This window comes from Paralichthys olivaceus, chromosome 19 (assembly GCF_024713975.1).
Source record: "Paralichthys olivaceus isolate ysfri-2021 chromosome 19, ASM2471397v2, whole genome shotgun sequence".
Taxonomy (NCBI): Eukaryota; Metazoa; Chordata; class Actinopteri; order Pleuronectiformes; family Paralichthyidae; genus Paralichthys; species Paralichthys olivaceus.
Genome location: NC_091111.1, coordinates 17457501 through 17480990, shown reverse-complemented (window position 1 = coordinate 17480990; position 23490 = coordinate 17457501). Strand labels below are relative to the sequence as shown.

The following is a 23490-nucleotide window of genomic DNA, read 5'->3' as shown; positions in this document are numbered from 1 at the left end:
AAAGTAAATGTCTGTCTCTGGTTTTACTGGATGTCGCTGCAGTGTTTTGATCCCTATGAAGCAAAGTCGAGGTGCAACTATGAGAGCTTTTTTAACTTTGTCAGCAGACACAAGACGACAACGCTGGAGCTGAGGCGCAGGAAAAATAAATACCTGGAAGTGTTCAGGTTGTTCTGCTCTGAAAGGACCTACACTTTGCAAACTGGAATTCAATTTGAAGCTGCACTCAAAGAAGAAATAATCTCACAGGATGAGTTAAACCTGATGGACGGAGCCTAAGAGCCTGAAATATTTTTGATTACAAATCGATCAATCCAGAAGTGGGGATGACGTGGGGAGTTAATTGGGTTTTGAGGGAGAGGAAGATGATATAAACATTCAGTATTTGTTTCAATAGGGTTATAAGCATGGTGGAAAAATACAGAGTTGTAAATCTGTTTTTAATATTTGATTTCATAGTTGCAACAAGCTAGAAGCTAAAAACAGCTAACATACTGACTGTTGTTTTATCTATTTAAATAAATACAGAGTTCAGAGGTCAGATATTTTTGTTGAAGGGCCATTGTTTGACTATTGCAGGTAAAAGATTTCAAAATTCAAAAACCAATAAAATAATGAGCGATTTCTAGCGATGTGAGATTTTTTTTTCACAAAATCTACAAAGCAAACTTTAAACAGAGTAAAGTCAAGGTCGTAAAGATAAGACAAATAAAAAATCCTTATGTGGTTTTGCCATTAATAGTAATTCAATCTCACTAATTGAATCAGAGAATGATTACGTCAGCGGGCGTCCACGATTCATCATGACTGACAGTGCAGAACGTGTCAGTCAAAATTAAAGCCGTGCTCATGATTAAAAACGAGCCGCTACAGAGAAAGACTATCTTATATCTACACTTCACAGTAACTGGGTTTGGGTTGAGATGCAGGTTTGTCACTGACAACTTAATGAAATGATCCCAGTAAGTGTGTCCGGGGGGTTGGAACAGTATTATGACATCTACCGTCACCTGATGACGTCTCGTTCACCGGCACTAAATCAATGCAGACGATAACAAACTCCAAACCAATGTGAGAAACCTCTGCTACATTCACTATCAGACAACTGACAAACAGTATACTTCCAAATGTGCACCATCAAGATGAACGTCACAGTCGTTGGAGCAACAGTTAACAGTAATCAATGCAATCCAACAGCATAAAATAAACACAAGGTAAATTACCCATCGTTAAAATGCTACAGTATTTCACAGCAATTAGCGAACCTTAATATACATCATACCTAATCACGCAATATTCACACAGTACAGAGTTTTAAGAAAGAACACTGGTATGAAAACCTGCAGCTGTTAAAGGTACTGAGCATAAAAGCTGATTTCATTCTTTGTGCTGATTATGTTCACAATATTCTAACACACTGATCTCAGACACTAACCCTGGGAAATGAACACAGAGACGGTTTTTAACCCAACATGAGCGTGCGCGCTCTTGTCATGCAGTTTTCATCGGTTGTTGTCGACATGTCCGAGACTTTCCTACTTCAATCTGACTTTAAAAGTATTTTCATGACGATATGAAGAATATGCCTCATCCGCAGAGACGAGGAATATTCCTGTGGATATAAATAAACAGTAGGTACATTGAGTATAACCTTAACCTGCAGCCGCACTCACAAAATTCACGGACACTGACAAAGACGTTGTTTTCATCTGTCTGTTTGTTAGTTAGCAGGATTGCAAAAATAATTCTGTGGACGAGTGGAGCGTGAGCCAGGAAGCATCTATTTGATTCCGGAGCAGATCGGTGAGGTGAGCCAGGGCGTAAGCATTTGGATCTTCTAGTTTATTTCGTTATTTCTCGTTGTTTTATTAGATGTAAATCACTTTGAATTGTCATTAAGACTTTGTTGTTTACCTCAATCCCTGAGATTTTTCCTTCCAGAGCAGCATTTCCTCCAGGAAACAGAACAAATTTCAATCTGATTTAGTCCTGATCTCTATGGGATACTGTCCTGCCGGTACTTTCACACCAGATCTAATGAAATCAATGAAACCTCAGGATCTCCTCTCTTGGCCGGTGTTTTGCGTCTACCTGCTCATAATCGATTAGTTTAACTCAGGTTGGGAAATAAAACTGCAGCGACTGAAACAACCTGAGATTGTTCAGTGTCTAAGAGCACCAAGAACTGTAAAAGTGTTATTAAAGTGGCACCATTAGGACTCTTATCACTGCCTGACCAGCACCACGAGCATTTACTGGAGTGTGTGTGTTTGTTTTTGTATGTATTTGTGTTGGTTGCACTGTAATGTACCAGCAGCACTGTCACTACACATGAATACAGTTACGTGTTGTGGTTGAGAGGAAATCATTGGTGTGTTGATGTGTTCAGAGCGTTCTGTATAAAAAAAAAAAAAAATTAAAAAAAAAATGTTAGGGCGTCTGTGTCAGCTTTGCACCCCCTGGAGGTTTGAACTCCAGCTGCCACCACAGAGTAAAGCCAGAAGACATCAGTTTCAAGGTTGGACAGGAAGTTTGTGTGTGGAGATTTACAGTACAGAGACTCTGCACCAGTGTGTGTGTGTCCGTTTGTGTAAATCAACGTCTGTTTATAAAGATGGAAAACACGACAGCTCCCGAAAGCAAAGCCTAAATGTCTTGATTGCCCCCCCCCCCCCCCACCCCCACCCACCTGTCGGCTGGCTGCAGTAAAGGTCACAAACCTTTATTACATATCAAATCATTTTCTTTTGGTTTTTATTATTTTTAAATAGTTGGTGATATGTCTCAAAATGGCGGCTCCACTCCCCCCGATCCGGCTCAAAATGGCATAAAAAGCTCAAGATGGCCGCACCGGCACGTATCCGGGATGTTTCGGATTAATTCTTGTAAAGTAGGAGGAAGAGGAGACGCGGCGTCCATCTTAATAAACAGTCATTGGTGTAAATCAGGAAGCTAGCACCAGGGGACTAAGGTCAGCCTACAGGTGTGTGTGTGTGTGTGTGTGTGTGTGTGTGTGTGTGTGTGTGTGTGTGTGTGTGTGTGTGTGTGTGTGTGTGTGTGTGTGTTTGTTTCTGGTGATCCTGTGTCAGCCAACCTTCATGTACAATCTGTATACAGTGTGTAGATGTTTGTGTGTTTGTCATTACATGTTTATGTGTGTACGCATGTGTGTGTGTGTGTGTGTGTGTGTGTGTGTGTGTGTGTGTGTGTGTGTGTGCATGACAGAGAGAGAGAGAGTTGGTGTGTGACTAGTTGCAGGCGAAGAACTCCTTGAGTGGGGCGAAGAGGTGCCTGATGACGGGGACGCTCCAGGAACGTCCCAGCAGCCTTTGCCTGGCCAGACGACTCATGTTGGACACGTCAGTGTAGTGGACAGGGAAACCAAACACCCTGGAGACACACGGGAGACGCCGTTATTTTACTTCCACAGGTTTTGTGGTTGTAATCAAATGTCTGATGATGTTTAACAGCTTCAGATTTCCTCCATGCATCCAATTCTACTGACTGCAGATGAAAGTTAATGCAAGTTTTGTTTTTATTACCTTTTTTAATTTAATAGATAATAACGTTAAATCATTAATTGGACACATAAACAGGTTGGAGACACGCAACACACTCGCACCACCGTACCTCTCCATCTCTGTACACCACAGGATGTCCTCCTTGTTGTCCATGTAGACGGGGAAATGCTCGTCTTTCCCCTGCTTCACAGAGTTGGAGCGTGTCGTTATCGTACGCAACTTCTCAAACTAGAATTACCATCCAGAGCCAAACACATCACAAACACAGACAGACAAACACACACATGCTGTTTTTAATCCGGCCGCCGTCGTCCGTTTGTGCATCAGCTTTCCGTGATCATACGAAGCATTAAAACTAGTACGGATATATATATATATATATAGAGAGAGAGAGAGAGAGAGAGAGTCGACAAAGGGAAAACGCTTCTGCTGCAAATGTATTGATGAAAGTAGATATTTCCTTTTTCTATTTTCATACGTTGGAGACATTCATTTTTAGATGCTGCACATTTACACTCTTTTTTTTCCTGTTGGTGTTAAATTATAAGATGTGATTTGTGCCTCAACATGAGTTAAAAAGTTAGATAATGATAATAATCACACACACACACATACACACACACACAGGTGGCTACCTTGGCATGACGGCCATGCTCGAGGCACTCCTGTAGGTCCAGCCTGTCATTCACCATGGGTGCCAGGGGTCTGCGACAAGGAAACCAAGGTAACACAAAAAAAAAAAAAAAAAACACGTCAGTTAAAAAGTTGTGTTTCAATGGTTTCATTGTGTGTTTGTGTTTGTAGGTATGTATCACCTGGACATGCCTGGCAGGTTTCCCCAGAAATAGCGAGCGCGATGGGCAGCCGAGACTTCCTTGGCGTCGATCATTATTGGATTAGACTGCAGACAGACGACAGGGTTGCGTTACTGTTTTCACCGAACGGGAACATCTTCTGTGTGAGACTCCGACGAATGTTCAATTATGTGTGAATGTAGAAACAGAAAAAACGTTTTCTGCTGCATTGAAAAGCGTTTTCGTGAGAGACACAGATAAGAAACTGGTACAAATGATAAAATCTCTTTTTCTATATGGATAGATATTTTACGTAAGTAAGTGTGAGTGTGTATTTTGCGGCTGGGCTTCATTCGGCATGTTCACCGCACCTCTAAAAAGCGAGAGATGTCCCGTTTGTCACTGACTCCCATCGCGACCACGTTCTCAAACAGCCAGAAAAACGGCCGCTCGTCGCCTGGCTTTGGTCGCGCCTCGTGCAGCAGTCGGTAAAACTCAAAAAACAACCGACCAGTTCCCTCTGCAGGAGGAGAGAGAAACCATTTGTGGTGATGAGGAAAAACGACAACAATTTCTCAAATCGTACAGATTTTCTGGATCTGTTTTTGATCCAGAAAAATCTTTTGACTCAGGATCACTTCTCACCGTAAAGGCCTTTGCGTGCAGGGTTGACTATGGAGAGGTCGTTACAGGGGCTTCCTCCTATCACCAGATCAAAAGGCCCCCACTCGTCAATCTGACAGATGAAAGACAACAAAGACAAGTAATCGTGTTGCATTAAATGCATCATGTCTGATCTGAACGCACGTTGGCGACTGTAAATTCAGACCTGGCGCTTATTTGTACTGCTTTGAAATGAGAGTGTCACCTACGTGTTTGCGGGTTACGTTGCGTATGTCTCCCACGTACATGATGCGTCCATGGTGTCGTACCATGCCGACAGTAATGGAGTCTTCACACACCTCAGACGCCACGTACTTGTCGACCTGGATGCCCAAATCCCTCAGCACCAGCAGACCTGAGCAATGGGTTGATCATTTCAGTCATTCACCAAAGAAGAAGAATGAAATGACTTATTTAGTGTTGACGTGAGAACTTGTGTTTCTTATCGAGTAAAGAATTAAGTTTAAACCAGTTGTGACAGAATGACAACGCTGATGTTGAGCAACTGTAATGTTTTAATGTTATATAGCAAAGAAATAAACATTCATGTGTTCCATCCACAAATGTAAACCTCATGGTGGCGCTAGAAGGAAAGTCAGGGGATTAATTGAGGTCATTAGGAATCATTATCTGTGGAGCATGAATGTCTGAATAAGAAATTTCCCAGCAGCAGCAGCAGCACCACCCGGTCGCTGCTTCAGACTGACGTTGCCTATTAATAGTGAAATAATTGCCAGTTCCAGCCACCGTGTTCATATACCTGTGGCGATGCCGTCAAACAGAGAGAGGACTCTGATTGGCTGTCTCTTCTCTGCCGCGACTGGAGGATACAACTTGGCTGGCTCCTGAAATAGAGAGTGAAGAAGAGAAGAGAGGAAGCTGTTTCCTTTTTCCTTTTTGAAAATTGCACATTTATTTAGATAATGATTTGGGCAAAGTTTAACCTATGTCAATAGGTTTTGATTTATATGAGAAGTCCATGTTTCAATATAGATAAATATATGAGAAGTGGAGCCACAAGAAATGTAAGAAAATACAGGAAATTTAAAATATGTCTTGTTTTTATTTTCTTTACCATCTAACTTAAGGCAATTTTCCCTAAAATAATATATTTAAAAAGGTTAATTTAATAATTCTAATAACTGGCACTTAGTATAAATAATATATTTATATATTCAAAGAATATCCGCTAATACTATAACGACTTTTCTTTATATGATCATAATTGTTTAATAAATCAAGACTCACGAATTCCTGTTCGTGGTTGTTGGCAAAGAAGTGCTGGAGTCTGCAGGGCCAGTCGTCCCGTCGCCGCAGTAACCCGTAGGTGTTGCGGGGTCCGCACATGTAACAGTTCCAGGGGTCTTCTTTGATGGCTGTCGCTGCCGAGCCGGCTCCGACCAACAGATCCACACACTCCACACAGAAACACCTGCACACATGGGGGGAGGGGGTTCATCGTGTTTTAAGTTTCTCTACTGCACCACTCATGAATATGGTCCGGGGGCTTTCCCGCCTGTGGTTTCGGACAAATTAGAGAAATGACGCCTTGTTGTCTTTTACTTCTCGTCCACTTCCTGTTAAAGTTGTGCTGAAAGTATCATATCCACTCTCACAGACTTGTGGTTTGGCTCCTTGGAAGAGTTTGAACCAAACCAAATCAGCACATTATATATGTGACCCGTGTGTTTTTTTGTGAGTTAAATATGTTAAATGAATAATTCTCTCGTCTTCGCCTGCTGCTGCGTATCGTTTTTTACTTGGTTCCTCTCTGTAGGGACACATTAAAGCTGGCGGCAGTGTCTCTATGCAGTTTTCAGGTTAATTGTAAGTTTATTATTCCGACACTTGATATCCGCAGTATTTGCAGGGATGAAGTCAGAAGTCAACAGTTTACTTTGCATTCACATAAATAAACCGGTTCCACGTCGCCTGGCTGACTCGGTCGTAATGCGTCATGTTTGTGGGTAAATTGTTTTTTCTTGGTGTGAAATCCAAAACCTTTGTCCGAGCCACAAAAAGGAGCAGCCGGGTTCTGGCGGTGCCACGCCGAGCCGTGTGTACGGTCCTGTACTGACCTACAGCAGTTGTTGTTGCCACACATGAGCACTTCCCTGCCTCCACAGCAGATGGTGCAGTAGGACTGGTAGCCATCGTCGTCGTACTGGTAGGCACACTCCAGGAAGGAGTTCTGTCAGGATTCAAAAAAATAAATAAATAAACACGATCAGAAGAACGAGAAACCTCAGTAACTCTAGATTTCCTAGATTTTAAATTGTCCATTTGGACAAAACACTTCATGTCACATCATGATGATCTGATTCCGCCAGAAGCAATTAAGGATAATATTGAATTATTTACCAGTTTCAATAAATGAAAGGACAAATGCTGGGTGATGTCTTACTTTGCAACCCTGACACATTGCTCCTGAAAAGAGAGGATGCTCCAGAGAGACGTTGAGGCTTCCGCAGGAAATACAGATATCTGGAAAAAAAAAAGGCAGACACACAAACTCCAACATTTTAAAGTGCGGTAAATACAACTCGGGGAAAGGTAAACATAACGCCGCACTTCAAATCAATAACAGGACTGAATCACAAAACTCCCTCCATTCAAACAGTAAAGAATTCTGCTGTAGTTATTGTCGCCGAATGTCTGAGATGTGAACGGGAACAACCGACTTTAAGGATAATTAAATAATAACCAATAAAAAAAAAAAAATAAGTCAATAAAAAAATCCTCAAATGATCTGTTCTAGATGAGAATGAATGAACTGTTGATTTAAAAGCTCCCAGATGATGTAACTTAATAATATTTTATTAACCAGAGAAGAGCGTTTCATAAAAAGGGTAATGAATTTTTAAATAATGCCGTTTATCAAACAATTAAAGAAGAGTTTTGATCCTAGTTTTAATCCTAGAGTTTCTTAATATCTCAACATTCAACATTATTAAATCATTTGTCATTCAGCCATTTCATTATTAAACTTAATGCAACAGCTTGGATTTGGAGGACAGACCAAATAATTATATAAATACATTTAAAGTAAATACATCCATTGAGATTTTACCTTCTATATTCCTGGTTTTCTTTTTGATCTCACATATGAGTCTCTCTGCAAAAACACAACAAGTAAGATGAGTCATATACAACATGTGCGTGTGTATATATAAATTATAACATGATCAGTTTCAGTCAGATGAACCGTGCATGTTCACCTCTGGTCCCCTCGTCGATCACTTCTCGGATCTTTGCTTTCTCGGCGAGGTTCTTGCGCGGTTTCTTTGCAGGTGGAGGCGTGTACGCTGCCTCAGGCTCCGCCCACATCTCAGGGTACACTTCTTTGTACGGATTCTGCTCCTCTGTGTGACGACGGGGTTTTTTTGTTTTTAGGAACACGTCGAGGAGAATTGGAATGCTCACCAGGTATAATTCACTGCATGTGTGTGTGTGTGTGTATTAGTGCGGGCGTGTCATTGTTTGTTTGGGATTATGAAGAGCTGTTTACCTTCTGGAGGATCCAGTGACTGTGGACCTTTGGGCAGGAAGCCGGTCATTGCCCACTCTATCATCTGTCTGGTCTGAATGTCCACACCCTCGGCATCATCGCTCGGATCACAGGAAGGAACTGGCCTCCCCGCCCGCACGCTGGCCACCTAAACACACAAACACACAAACACACGAACACATGCCCCGCTGCATTTTAATCACGTTGACAGTCAAAAACACAATTAGAAATGAAACAGGCTATTTGTTCTCATTATGTCTTCACGAGTATTCCTATTTTATGACTGTGTATTTATTTTGCAAATGCACAATTAAGATTCTACTTCATTATTATCGTTTTATTCTTCTTTAATTGCTGACGCTGATTTAAACTAACGTCCGTTCATGTAACAACATGTTCATGATACCACAATTGTGGATGGAGCTGGATGAAAAAAACACCTCCACATATGCAAAACACCAACGTTGCATAAGAGAAGGAGTCAAATACGACCTTTAGACCTACACATGTATATTTATGTCTTTTAGATGTTTATTCCGTCTGCAGGAATGTATGATAACTGCAGAATGACACAAAACTAGGGGGCGGGAGTTTTAATGAGGGGGTTCATTACCTGCAGAGCCTCGAAGATGGCTTTCCTGTACATGGACTGTTTGTTGTAGGTGGGCTGGTGGAAGGCAGATGAGAAGGAGCTCAGCGGCATCAGCTTCTCCACACAAACCTGCAAAATAAAGACATGATAATAAAAGACTGAATGTCACCAAGATTAAAATAAAAGCCTTTCACAGAATTAAAGGAATCTGGATGCCAAAGTCTCGGGTCCAGAGTATTTGCTAAGTGGTTTTTTTTTTTTTTTTTTACTAAATTCCAATTTCAAGTCAGTCAAAAGAAAATGGAAAAAGTGAAGGTCACTTTATAAACAAACCAAAATAAAAGATCACTTGGTGAAGTTTCTGCTGAGAACAAATTAAGTGTTGGATTTACCTTAAACTATTAAACACTGAGTAAACTTGTATTTGGAGCTGATAAATCTCATAAGAAGAACAGCGCCTAAGACAGAAGCGTGCACCTGAAAGGACGAAATTAGAATAATAAGAGTTTAGACTATAAAAGATCAAGATTAAGTGAAGTTAGCAGCTATAATAAGAACAGACCTCTTATCTGTGGTTGGACTTCTTCTTCATTAGGTCTCCTTTGACGAATTGCCTGATAATTTAACAGATGCTAAACCAGCATATGATCAATTTCATCGTGAAGCGACTCGCACTCACCACAGAGAATTTGCCATCGCCGAACCACATGACCCAGCGGGTGCCGTCGGCGGCTCGACTCCGGCCGCTCATCCACCAGGAAACGATCCTGCCGGGCCACCACGAGAAACCTCGCAGCTTCCCGAACACCAGCGTGCCGATGCCAAAGCCCCGGCCATCCTGCGAGTACAAAGGAAACACGAACCGCGTTTAAGGATTCGTGCCCAGTTTGTAAGATGATAGGTTTCTTAACAGGAAAGATATTTTATGTTTCAGTGAAAGACTGAAACCCTGAAAGTAAGACAGGCTTGGATTTCTGTAACATGAAAACAAAAAAGTATTCTCCTCATAGATTCATTTTTGAAAACACAAAATAAAAGAGCAGATAAAACAAAAACCTTTCACGGCACGACGTTAGTACGACAACCTCATCGTTTTCGAAACCTTCATCGGGTTTTTGCGGCCGGACCTCGTTGCTTTGAGCTTGTTTCCGTGTAAATTTCCAGAACAAGAGGTTATTTCCTCAGGTAGTGAGAACTATTATCATCCACCTGAAACTTTTATGAGCTGGGCTGGTTTTAGGAAACAAGCGAGAGAGAGAGAGGAGGTGTAATGTGAGCAGCAGGTTAATCGCAGCAGCTTCGGCCCTCGTTGTCGCCTCACAGGAAACATCCAGAGTGCAACCTCTTTAAAATGTTTGTTTGTTTTCAGACATGGCTACAACCATTGGCTGACGTACCTGGTACTCTACCTCATTGGGTGTGGCCTGGTCTCCCCTGGCGACCGGCTCTGGCGTCACGGCGACCGTGGGGGATGCGGGGTCCGTGTGTTGTTGTGAAGGCGGAGGCTCTGGGCTGGCTGGTTCCTCCTCTTTCTGAAAGTCCGCCTCTGATAAGTCGTCCATCATGCTCATCTCCGCCTCTCTGTACGCCCGCCGCTCCGCCTGTGACGGACACACGGACACGAACATCGTCACACGACGAGCAAGGAGATGGAGATGGAAAGTCTTGTGCACGTTTTGTTTTATAGCTAAAGCCAAGTTAACAATTACTGCGCAACCATGAACAAACAAACAACGAGAGAAGTTACACACAGACTTTACACGGAGCTTCCCTCTCTTTTCAAGTGACGGGTATTTACTCTGTTGTGTGGCCTCTCACTGTGGGAACAGACTTTTTTGATCATATCTGTGCATAAAGGAAAAATGTCCCTAACTTCTACACGATGTTAGATTTCCCAGCACCAGTCCAGAGGATTCTCCATTTATGGCAGATTCCCTTTCAGATTTTCCTTTGGGGAAAACGCCTCCACGCACAGAACCTCCTCCACCAGAGCTCTTATGATTAGATAAAGGATTAGTCATACGAGTCTTCTACTTTGTAAAACTGCACGATGTTTACAGCAGATTATAAAGATTAGCTGTTTGACTTTTGATGAGCATATTTCTATCTCTTTGGGAAAGAATTCAAATCTATCATAAAGTGCAGAGGGATGATTTGAGAGCAGGGGGGGGGGTGGCCAAATGCAACAAAGGACGCTGACTGTGCGATAATATTTTACTACGATTGTGTATGTACTGACGGTAATAGTAGACTTGAGGAAAGTATTTTCTTTGGTATTCAATTCCCTTGCTGTTTTACGACAAGTTATTTCAAGTATTTGGATGTAAAATAGTTTTTCTCGTCTGTGAATCCTTACTTTAATCTTAATACGACGTTTACACGGACCGCTGGGAATCTAGTGATTAAGTTAAAGTTAATTCACTTAAACTTAAGTGTTTACATCCAACGATACAAATTTAGGAAACTAGCCGGTGTTAGAACAACCTCATTACTGAGGCACTTGTTTCTCCTCAACACGAACGTGTCATCAGTTCTCTTGATGATTCTTCCCACAGGCGACAGAAAGCTTCCAACAATCAACCAGCGTCATATCTGTCATTTTAAAATGTCGACGCTCACACAGCAACTACTTCACGCTGCGTTGTCTGATCACACGCTGCCGGCTCAGCTGTTTTGGAATGAGGACAGGACGAGCCGGGGGAACGAACTACCGACTTTCGAATAGTGGACAACCCGCTCCATCTCCACGAGTTGACCATGACTAAACTGTAAATATGATCGAGGCTAATCTTTCTCGCTACGTTTTAAGACAGTGTCCAGTGTCCCTGCTCCTTTTACTTTTACTCCTGTTGTCACTCTCGTGTCAGGAGGTCCTGCGATCTATGTTTTATGTGAATCTTTGCAGTCGATGTGGTGGCTGTTCTAGATCAAGGTCTCAGCGCTCGGCCCCAGGGGTCTGTGGCAACAATCCTTTAATTGTTCCTCTAAACAGGAAGTGAGCGAGGAGAAAGGGTGCGGTGGGGAGGCAGTTCAACGGGTTCAGCTCAGGAAGGAGAGAGAGAGAGGGAGTAGAAATAGAGGGAGAGTAAATGGGATTATAATATAAAACTGAGGAATACAATACAGACGGAAAGGAGGAAAGTGGAGCGTGTTTGATGGGTGACAGGAAGAGAAGGAGAGACTGCAGGCGGTTTAGTTTTCACATTTTCTCCTCTATCACCTCCAACAAGGAGGTTGTGTGTTTTCATCCCGGTTTTTGTGCTTGTTTGTTTGTTTGTCAGCAGGATTACATAAAAACTCAACTGCACGGATTTCCACAAAACTTGGTGGAAGGAGGAGACACAAGAAAGAACTCCATCAATTTCGATTTTTCAAGCAATGAGTGCGTGAAATTTGTTAGGCCTTGGTCGAGCCTTCTGCTCTGCTGAGTTCAAACATGAGTTATAATTTATAATAGTGCGTTACAATTTTAACAAACGTTCTGTTATAACGATAAACTTTCAAGTTACATAACGAGAGCAATCTTTTTTCCTCTTTCTGGTGCGACGGAAATAGGCTCTGGTAACTTTCCACAGCTACATGATATAATACACACCACGTTCAAAGACACAAATGAAGCACATGAAGAAAAATAAAAAAATATATAATATCTCAGTGTATTGAATTAAGAAGTCCAGTGCAGCTTCAAAGACCGAATCCTAAAAATAATCACGACCTCACTGGTCACGAGAAAGAATACCACAGTGGCCCAGACGTGAAAAAATCCCACGACTCCGTCGTCCATCACCCACAAACATCTTTTTGTTTTTAACAGAAATGTAAGTTTCTGCTCTGAAACCGTTTCATGAACGCGTGAAACAGTTAAAAACACGTCAATGTAGAAAAACATCAAGAGAGAGAGGGAGAACGAGTGAGGCGCCGGAGGCGGAGAGATGACGACATGGCGTAAATTCAAGTTGAAGAGACAGTAAAAGTGAGGGTGTCCGGTGGTGACAGTTCTCTCCTCAGTTTGACCCCAAAGTGATAGGAGGTCACTCCTCCCCGTTCCTGCTGACCCCTGACCTCATAAAATCCAAATCAGCCTGTTACACGGATCGTATAGCGACCACACACACACGCACACACACACACAGGTGCACGTGCACATGCACTGTAAGGGGAACTCCACATGTCGTCACTGAATTCTAAAACATCTGGAACTCTTGGATCAAAAGTCTGAATTCTTCCCTCCGGTGTGTCAGTGTGTCCCAAAGAGGTGCAAATGAAATGTTTAGCATTTAGCATCCGAGGTGATTTTTGAGAGTAAGTGTGTTTGGAAAAATCACATTCTAAAAAAGACAAACTGAAATTTGAAACTGAAATCAAACAAATGAAGTTTTAAGGATTAAATGATAAAGTATCTGTGCACCTGCATGTTTTGTTTATAAGTAATGAGCTTTTAAATTAGCGTCGTGTGTGTTTTTACAGTATTAACGCTGCATTTATTGCACATTTGTGAACTCTTATTTGATGAATATTAATTAATTAATAGTAATTACAACTGGAATTGTTAATGTGAAGCAATGCAGCTTTACAGAGTAAGGAAACAAAACTGGTAAATAGATCAAATCTAGAAAAAAACAAAGCGCTGCTCTCATTTTGTGGTCTTGTGCTTTTTAAAATTATTTTCCTGTTACAAATATGGATCATGATCTTTGAGCTTACAGGTTTTTTTTCTTATTCCAACTATTTGGAGACAGATTGAAAGTAGGACTGTGGAAGTAGAGACGGTTGTTACGTCAAGGACCAAGTGCATTAATTTAGATTTTCACCTCGTCTCATCTAAACCTTGATGTTGTTATTGTCGTGGAGGAAACACGGTGGGTTCTTTAAGCATCCGGACTGGACCCTGCTCGTGTTGCTAAGAGATGTCGGCCCAACTCCCGCTTACAGGAAGAAAGTGTGTCGGTTGCCTGGCAACATTGGCAGATTGAAGAGTCCAGGAAGGTTTCAGGGGATGAGTCACTGCTGACACACGAGTGCGTTCTCACCTGCTCGAGAGCAACACTCTGAAATGAACAGAAACCTGCAGCTCTGGTTCATTAGCGTCGGTCTGATGATATTCACAATGTGGCAGACGATCGGTCGACTGTGGAAGTTTTATGGACTTTCCCTTCACTGGCTGCCAGTTGATTTTTCTGGATTGATTTCAAGATTATTTCATTGACTTCTAAAGCTCAGCACGATTATAATCCTGAGCTTCTAACTCCCCGCGCTCCAAGCCGTGATCTAAGATCTCCCAACCAACACTGGTAGTTCCTGTAAGTCAAGGCTGGTGACTGAGGGTGACCGAGCTTTTACTCTGGAAATCCTTGACTGAGGAGATTAGAATTGGCAGCACTTTACTTTTTAAATCAATTCTTAAAAGCCTTTCAGATAGCCTTGATAGCCTTGTCTAGATAAACGCTATAGAAATAAAGTTTTACTGCCACTGTTATGTTTAGATTTGAATCCACCAGGGAGGCACCGGTTTCATTTTTTCACTTTTATTGCAATTTTATCAAGTGTAATTGATAAATAAAAGCTTTAAATGGTCTAATTATTCACTGAGATAATGGTTGTCACCGCCGTGTTGTTTTCGAGGGTGATCTACGGAGCTGCTGCTTTTTCAAGTGTGCAGATGCTATCAGGTCGACAACAACAACAAAAACACAGTGTATGTGTGTTGTCATGTGAAGGACAAATAAAGTCCAGAGGGGGTGGAGGCACACAGAGAGGCCGTAATGTTGTGAGTTACATCTTTGAACTTTATCGTACCCCACGGCCTGGTCAGCGTTTTCACTCTTTGAGCCGCCCCCTTGACCTCTGACCCCTCACCCTCTGACCTGGCCAATGAGCCATTTCTTAAACCCCGCCTCCTTTATGAGCGTGACTGACCCTGACCTGGAGATGAACCCGACATTGCTCAAAACACACACACACACACTCTCACACTACGATTAAGACAGCAGTTAACAGCCTCTCTCACATGGTCAATAGGTGACACACCGAGCGACTGCTCTTTGATTAGTATTGATCGCAGCCGTGGGACGTGTTGAAGAAACACAATCCCCCGAGAACTCTCGTCATGAAAGTTACCCGAACAACGTCTGATGTCATGATACAAAAAAGTGCAAAATGCTTTCAAAGCTCTAATAAATAGTGAACTATAAAATAAAAACCTGTAGTTAACCGAGGAAAATCAAACTTTTTGTTCATTTTACCTATTTCATCCTTTAACACTTTTACACATAGCACAATAAAATGTCATTTAACGCAAATATTTACTCAGAGTAAACTATTATGTTTTCATTATCTGTGGTTTTAAAAACTTTTACGTGCAGAAATATAAAGTTTTACAGCTGATCGAGCAAATTTCTATGTTTTCATTGGGGTGACTCGACTGCTTCCCAGAGACGATTCATCCAGAGACTCAATGCACGAAAAAGAAATGTTCTAAAAAAATAAAAATGCTTTGTAAGTAATACTCGACCATGTGGTTTCCAACATGGGGCCCGGACAAGAAGCATCAGGACAAATTTAACAGGTCTCAAGACGATCACAAGAAGAAAAAAAGCCTTGACTGAAAATTCAGATTCTTCTGTTTTATGTTTATTTTACTCTTTTGATTCCCATTTTTAAATAGTAACTTTTATATTGTGTTTCCATGTTTTGAATTAGCTGGTTTAGATGCTCACAGGCCAAAAAAAGTTGGATTACAAAGCTCAACATCCAAAGAAAATTCACCCGGTCCCTTTTTAAGATGAAACCATCGTATGGATAAAACATTAAGACGGACAGACACGAGCAGGGAGGCGTCCACAGGTTAGAAACATGACCGGTAAACAAATAAACGCAATTGTTGGATCGAACCCAAAATAAACTTGCCGTGAACAAACTTTCTGTCAACAGAAACATCTTGTTATAACTTTGTGTGTCTTACATTTCTTCTCACATACACACACACACACACACACACACACACACACACACACAGGTGCAAGCTCTGCAACACGTGCACACACACACAAGAGAAAAATATTAAATCACTTACAGACCGGACATGACAGCTCTGCAACTGTAACCCTTCCTCCCTGGCTCTCTTTCTCTCCTTCATTTTCTTTGTCTGTCTCTCTCTCTCTCTCTCTCACCTCCTCCTCCTACACTTTCCTCTCTGTGTCTCCTCAGCTTCACTCAAACCCTCAGGTCGTCCTTACCCTCTCCCTCTCCGCTGATTGGCCGGCAGTGAAGAGTGTGATTTACTGGCTTCTTCACCTAACAGATGTTTAGGTGAACTTCCACATCACATCACATGACATCACACACACACACACACACACACACACGCACACACACACACAGAATTACGGGCTGATGAGTGTAAGAGGTGTGTTCATGCGCTGGGGTCAAAGGTTACGTAAGCCTCATGGTTGACAAGGCAATAGGATGTGTTAGGGTCAGGACCTTGCATTCACACACACACACACACACACACACACACACACACACACACAGACGTACACATTACTGTGAAATGCAGTTGTACAGAGAGTCACATGAGACTCTTGGGTTACAGAGAGAAAAATAAAGCCAAGCTGACATCATGTCTGTGAGCTGAGTGTTTGGAATCGGAGGCACAATGATTGTTTTCATGAAACCAGTAAACGCTCCTCCACCCGTTTTGGCCACCAGGGGGCAACCGGACAGATAACACAACTCCTGAATAATACTGCCTCATGATGCTAAAATGTTTTTTTGCTTCTCGTTTGGTCTCCACCAGAGTCTGACTGAACAATCTCGCTTTTTCAGCAGCTAAATGGTCCAATTTCTTCACCGGCTAGTTGCTAACTTTATTTCTCTGAGCTCGTAGCATTAAATCTTAAAACCGAATCACTGTTTCTGCAGACGGGACAGTTACGAGCCCTGAGGTGGAACCACAGACTGGAAGCCAAATCATTTTGATCAGTCCCCGGTGGCCGGCTGCAGTATAGGTAGTAAACAGACTGGACCAAACAATGAAGTGAAACTATCAGCGTTGCAGAATGCTCTTCTTTTACTGAACGTAAACACAACGCTGCAGGAGTGGCTTCGAGTTGCTAATTCACATAAACACGTCTGTTAAGTCGTACGTCAGCCATCGTCGATTACATTCCTGAGATGTCGAGGTTAACGTAACGCCGCATTCACGAGTGGTTCGATGTCAAAACAGGGTCACAGCTCGGTGTGAGACTCGCTTAATTCAATCAGCACGAAAAGAAGTTAAGGCACAGACAGAATTAAAAAAGCAGACCCTCTAATATATACAACACCCCCCCCCCCCCCCCCCCCCCCCCCCCCCCAACTCCGACTGTAACTCTACACGAAGAGAGAAAACGACGACGCCACATGTTTTTATCCTGAAATGGAAAAGAGTTTGCAGTGACCAGGTTTTCCTCAGACTGCAGTGAGATGTTAACAGCTGGCTGCAGTTCAAGAGACAAATGAGTAAAAACACACACACACACAGAGACAGAAACCTGGAACTGGTTAACCTCTGTCTCCATCATTGATTTCTCTTTCACTGTGCGTTTCCCTCATCTCCCCCTTCCTTTATTTTTTTTCTGGCCTGCTTCCTTTCTCTTATTCTTCCTTACATCATCTCCTCATCCCTCCGCTTTTTTCTTATTCTGAAGTTTCCCTCTTGTAACGCTGGAAAACTTTCAAGTTCATTAGCTCAAGTGTTGTGCTCTTGAGTCGGTTGAGTCCGTTTTATAGTGTTTGTACTTTTACTTCATTATATTTCATGGGGAAATACTGTCCAACTTGATTTAATGTAGTTACCGTTCAGTTTAAGATGATTACAACACGAGATACACTTATATAATAGAATATGATATTCCAGATCAAACCAATGTACAAGTACATTTAGCCAATTCATATATTTTTACATTCATGTTTTGGTACTTTTGTTTGAGTGAAGTAACTTTGGGTTTCTTCTTCCACCTCCCACCTGCGATGTCTTTTCTTTACTCCTCTCACAGTTTAGATTCTTTGCTCCTGGTTGCTCACTCGCATCAATACGATATAATCATCCTTCATCCCTTCCTTTCTTTGGCTTTTCATTTCCTTCTTTCAAACAACCTGCACTTCAGTCTCATTTTCTGTCACAACACTCAGGCCAAACACACAACGGAGCAATAGATGAGTCAGTGCATGATAATAAAGCGTTGACAGGAAGTCACACATGCCCTACCTCTCTCTCTCTCTCCCTCTCTCTCTCTCTCTCTCTCTCACCATCTGTCACATGCACATGCAACAGTCTGAAGACAAGCAGGAGTCACTTTGACCAGTGGGAGTTCATGTGAATTCACGTTCGTGCTTCAATTAAGCATGATTTGTTGTTTTTCGTGTCATCAATCAGACTAAATAAAAATATGTGTTGGGTATTTTTCTCTCCTCGAACAAATAATCTGCTGACACATTTCTCACGAGCACACGGCTGCAACCAATTCACCCATGAGAAGGAGGAAGCTGCGGCCGTGTGGTCTTTACGCTCTCATCCCGGTGTGTCTCATCCAACCTGTCTCACAGTCAACCTGAATAACTTTCTCTCACCCGCTCGTGACCACAAGCGCATCCTGTCTCTTCAGTTTTATGTCGTCCACACACACTCACACTGCATCTACAGATACAGATACACAACCTCTTCTGGTAACAGCACCTTATTTTCTCTCGATAACTGTGCTGTTACAGTAAATTAAACCTGTAATTGTGGATGATATACCCACTGAGGGAAAAGTGAAACTAGCTGTGAACACAATACACGTTTTATCAGCTTTTAAAGTTGTTATGACACATCTGATGTACACTCTTCTATTGTTGTGCAGTTATCTGATGAAGTTCAATGTTTAATCCCTTTTCTCTCTCTTTTTGGTCTCCACCATACAGCTGTGGTTTGAACAGCTGAGAGTTAATGTGGATCAGAACTAAGAAGAAAGAAGAAATGCAGAATAAAACACTGAACGTTTTAGGCCAAAGAAGCCAAACATTGAGTTTGAGGATGATCTCTAGAGCTGAGAGGAACTGCTGGGCTGGGTGATAAACACTTGTGGGTTTGTCACCATGACTGAACTGTTACACATGATACGATCCATTGTTAATGCAGATAAACGGATTAGAGCCACTTCCCATCATAGTTACTGGGTCAGGTGTTAAATGAAGGTCACAGCAAAAAAGCCAATCAAATTAAAAGACCACAAAACACTCGGCAGAGCAGAGGACGACTTGAAAAACACAGTGTGAGTGTGAAGTAAAAATGAGGACGATGTTGAAATTTCCTGTCAGTGGTTGGTTTGATTTCAAATATTCATGGTTTGACCCGAATGATTTTGCCCAAAACCGACAAATGTCCTTTGAGAAATAGAGAGAAACTGCGTTCCAACAAACCAAGTTCAGCTAAAAGGTCCAGAACCAGAGGAATCGTCTAATGAATCTTAAAGAAGAAGAATAGATCTCAAAAACTAATGTTCAATGTTAAATCTAAAGAAATTCTTCTTGTGTGATAATAATGAAATGCGTTAATTCACTGTTCCTCAAAGTTTTAAGAACAAAACAATATCACGTAGAATGCAGTTTAATCCCCAACCTTCTAAAGTCTTAGAATATGATGGAAACCAGATATCATGGCCTAGTATTAACTATTAATAACATATTATTTCCAGGAACATTCAGCATTACATAAAAGATATTTAAAATCAAATCACCACAATTAAACTTGGTAACACCTTCTGAGGGATTTTTCGTGGCCTGTAGATATCCTGTCTGTGTTCAATCTCTGAATTCTTAGTTCAGTCGGCCAACTCACATGGAAAAGATTACATGAATGCAGAATATGTTAAGTATTAATGCTTGAAAGAGACGGCGTAGCTTCAAGTTAAGCGGTGGGGCAGCAGCGTAAGATTAAGCAGAGCGCTGGTGTCGTCAAGATTAAACAAGTAAATTGGATCCATGTGGTTGTATGCAAACATATGAGGAGAGAAGAAGAAAATATAACCTCTGCAGCAAAGACACATTAAAAAACGAGCTTTTCTTCAAATGTTAAAGCACGGTTATATTTTAATTCATGAACTTAAAAAAAAATAAACAGTTATCATGGCATGTACAGATCCTTCCTTTTCTTGATTATTATTAAATTATATTATTATGAGTCTCTCTTGCAGCCACAGCATGTTCTAGATCTACACACAGATTTTCAGCCACTGTTGTCGGGCCTGTTCCAAGAGCTTTAGCTCGTGTGTCTTGAAGTAGTTCGTAGAGAGGATTGTGAGATCTGCTTTGGATCATTGTCCTGTAGCAGAGGCCGGCCTCTTTGCGGTTTCAATCTCAGGACATTTGCATCTAGAATTTGTTAAGATTGAATTAAAACCTTCCCTCCAACTCAGCAACCTTTCCTTTGCCACTGGCTGCCAAACAAAGATATTATAATATTACTGCCACGCTGAACAGCTGGCAAATAGGGGGTTGTTGAGTATTAGCTTGGGCTACATCCACACTACTATGTTTATGTAGGGTCGCTAAAGCTGAAAAGTTTAGTTGGATTTGAATACTGAGTCTGGACGGGCAGAGACAGAGACGTTGGAAAACTATGACATACAGAAACTCTGCTCGAGTCTAGAATGGATGTAGCCTTAGGTAAAGATTTGGTAAAGATCACAGTTACTTTAAACTAAAAAGCAACTGGTCATTAACACGATTGTTTTATGTTTGTATTTACTTAAAAACAATCAAAATGTAATTTGCCAAAGATTTTGCGTACAACTGTACGTTTTGGCGAGAAAGTCGTTTTTGACTCTTGCTCGCGGGGTCTTATTTTATTTGCGTAAAATGAGCGTTTAACAGAACCAGGGCATATTAAGTTAAAATATCCTTCAAACATTTAATATGGTTAACATTTTTAGTGATATCAAACAACACTAAGTAGGTTGAGCTCATTTCTCAAAGCGATTTCTAATTTCTAATTTCACTAATTTACGTGACAAGTAAGTACAGCAGCCTGATTGTTTCTGACTGAGGTGTTTCCTCTGCGTCTTTTCATTCTGATTTCATTTTCACTCTGTGTTACTGTTATTAATTCACACAGACAGAGACCTGATTCTCTCCCACCTCTATCTTCCAGCGGCTGAGCCACTCGTCTCTCTGTCTCCTGCTGATGTAGTACGGGTCGCCAGCCTGGAAAGTCACTCGGGGGACTGGCCTCCTCCGCAGCCTCCCAGTCTCACCCTGCACACACTGACACACAAACACCTCGTTATACACTTGCTTTACTCTTAGACCTGTGTGCTGGTTCATTTTAGGAAGGGAATAAAAAAAAATGTTTTTAAAAAGGGGGCTACAACTGGTCTTCTCACCTCTTTGGGGGAGTCGCAGTTTCTGTCGTCTGGCTCGTCTGCAGGAGAAGAAAAGTTACAGGAAATAGCCCATTTGTACAGATTTAACGAGAGGTTTAATGAGGAGGTAAAGTCATGGTCTTCATCACTTTTCTACAGCATACATATTTTAGAAATGCCCTCAAACACTGCAATCTGGAAGCTATTTAGCAGGTAATGCTTCCAGGTAAACTGACAAGAAGTGTGTTTGAAAACACACATCATGAGATGATTGGAAATGTCGTATCCTTAAAGGTGAATACATGTTCCATTTAAATTGTTGTACGTGTAAACATAATCATGTGATTTGAAGTTATGTGACTTTGCATTAAAGCTATATACCCTTATTCCTCTGGGTTTGCTCTAGTTTCCGACGCCCACGCTTCTTGCGAGGGGAGGGGGAGGCCTCCGGCTCCTCAGGCGGGGTTGGGGGGGCATTTGCACAAGGGTCAGAGGTCGCCATCTCCTGGGAAACAGACGGAACACAGTCTAGGTCTGAGAAATCTGCTGCTCGCCCTCGTCTAGACCCATCAAAGCAAACATATTAACCGTACACACATAAAACTTGTGCATATACACACACAATCAAAGAGCTGCTGCAGTGCATGCACAGAGCTATTAGTCTGCCCTTATTAGTGCAACACAGAGCAGGTGTGTCCAGCAGAGTCCGTCTGCATAGGATCAGCGTAATAAACACCCTCAACTCCCATTAACACACACACACACCACACACACACACACACTTATGAGATGAGGAGGGGGGGTAATATTGATGTCATTAACAGTGATAATGATTAATGAGCACATTTATGCTAAATGATGCTAACCCCTCGTAATGAAAATCTAAAAAAAACCATTAGCCCCACGGCAACAGTGGTGTTAAACTCTGATCATGCGTCTGCACTAAAAAGGCCAGTCGGAGTTTTATGTGTGACTGTCGCTAAAAGGCTAACACCTTTTATAGATGGGTCGTTAAAAAGTGAAGAGCAAGGGTGAATGTCAAGCTCAAAGGCTACGCTAACTGCGGCTAGCACTTACAGGCCCTCAAAGGCTGTAATGAGCAGGTGTGAAGACCTTTTAAAGGCAGAGGACTTAAAAAAAAAAAAAAGGCCCCGGGACACCGGCACACACTGGTTACACATGGACACTGGAGGAAAAAATATTTTATCAATCGCATTATTGTGCGCTGGTGCCCTTTTGTAAAATAACTGCATATAACTTAACAGCGTGTGTAAGGTCTTTACGCAGGACAATTTCGATTATTCAATTATTGTCCATCGTCTACTTCTTATGCCTTACAGTTGTGGGGGGGGGGGGGTAGGAGACAATCCCGGTCCATCACAGGGTTGACATCAAGCTACAGTCAATTTTAGAGTCACTCATTTACTCTAATGCTAATCGATCTAATGTCTTTGGATTTTGGGAGACTTTACTATTTTTTTTCTATTTATTATCATATTACACTGAAATATAAAGATAATAATAGTTAGCTGCAAGCTTTGATTTCGTGTCACCAGGCTGCATTTGCACAGATAGGACCGACAGCTGTGCAATATTATTTTACATTAGTATTTTTTTAGTCGATTCATTATTTGTATGAACACAGGAAGAATATTCCTGATCTTGACAATACAGAATATCAGTGAGGCTGCTTATGTGACAAAATATTAGGGAATGAACTGCTCAGTAAAAGTTAACAGACTCGACTGGGAAAACAAAATAGAGATTTGTGTTTACATTATGTTACCGACACCATTCAACACAGAAAAATGTGACAAACACAAAAGTTCTGGCTAAACAAATCAACTAAATTCAATTATGCAAGAAATTCAACAATGTGCTTAGAAAAACATAAATGCAGGACACTTGAAATAAATTAGCTTACATGGATGTTTAAAACAAATCATGACATAAATCAACCCGGATGAAATTTAATATTTCAAAATATTGTAAGTGAAAAGAAAATAAGTGCACCAGAATCTATCATGTG

At 41.6% G+C, this 23490-nt stretch overlaps 1 protein-coding gene across 9 annotated transcripts in view; it reads right to left on the bottom strand.

The window, feature by feature from the left end:
- Positions 1–23490, bottom strand: part of LOC109642379 (DNA (cytosine-5)-methyltransferase 3A-like) — a 39884-nt gene that overhangs the window by 2230 nt on the left and 14164 nt on the right. The window contains exons 4-23 of one of the 9 annotated variants that reach the window (XM_020107139.2): positions 21843–21966; positions 21483–21520; positions 21238–21363; positions 10476–10679; positions 9758–9916; positions 9100–9207; positions 8487–8634; positions 8197–8340; positions 8049–8093; positions 7383–7462; positions 7057–7169; positions 6227–6410; positions 5739–5823; positions 5188–5333; positions 4961–5051; positions 4687–4835; positions 4337–4422; positions 4157–4226; positions 3631–3749; positions 2403–3390 (exon numbers count right to left, since the gene is read on the bottom strand). In XM_020107139.2, the coding sequence (XP_019962698.1) occupies positions 3249–3390; positions 3631–3749; positions 4157–4226; positions 4337–4422; positions 4687–4835; positions 4961–5051; positions 5188–5333; positions 5739–5823; positions 6227–6410; positions 7057–7169; positions 7383–7462; positions 8049–8093; positions 8197–8340; positions 8487–8634; positions 9100–9207; positions 9758–9916; positions 10476–10679; positions 21238–21363; positions 21483–21520; positions 21843–21966 (2361 nt within the window). In that variant the 3' untranslated portion in view covers positions 2403–3248. Of the gene's footprint in view, positions 1–2402; positions 3391–3630; positions 3750–4156; positions 4227–4336; positions 4423–4686; positions 4836–4960; positions 5052–5187; positions 5334–5738; positions 5824–6226; positions 6411–7056; positions 7170–7382; positions 7463–8048; positions 8094–8196; positions 8341–8486; positions 8635–9099; positions 9208–9757; positions 9917–10475; positions 10680–16150; positions 16263–21237; positions 21364–21482; positions 21521–21842; positions 21967–23490 lie in introns of those variants that run through there. The other 8 variants (XM_020107140.2, XM_020107143.2, XM_020107144.2 and 5 more) reach the window with 8 other exon arrangements.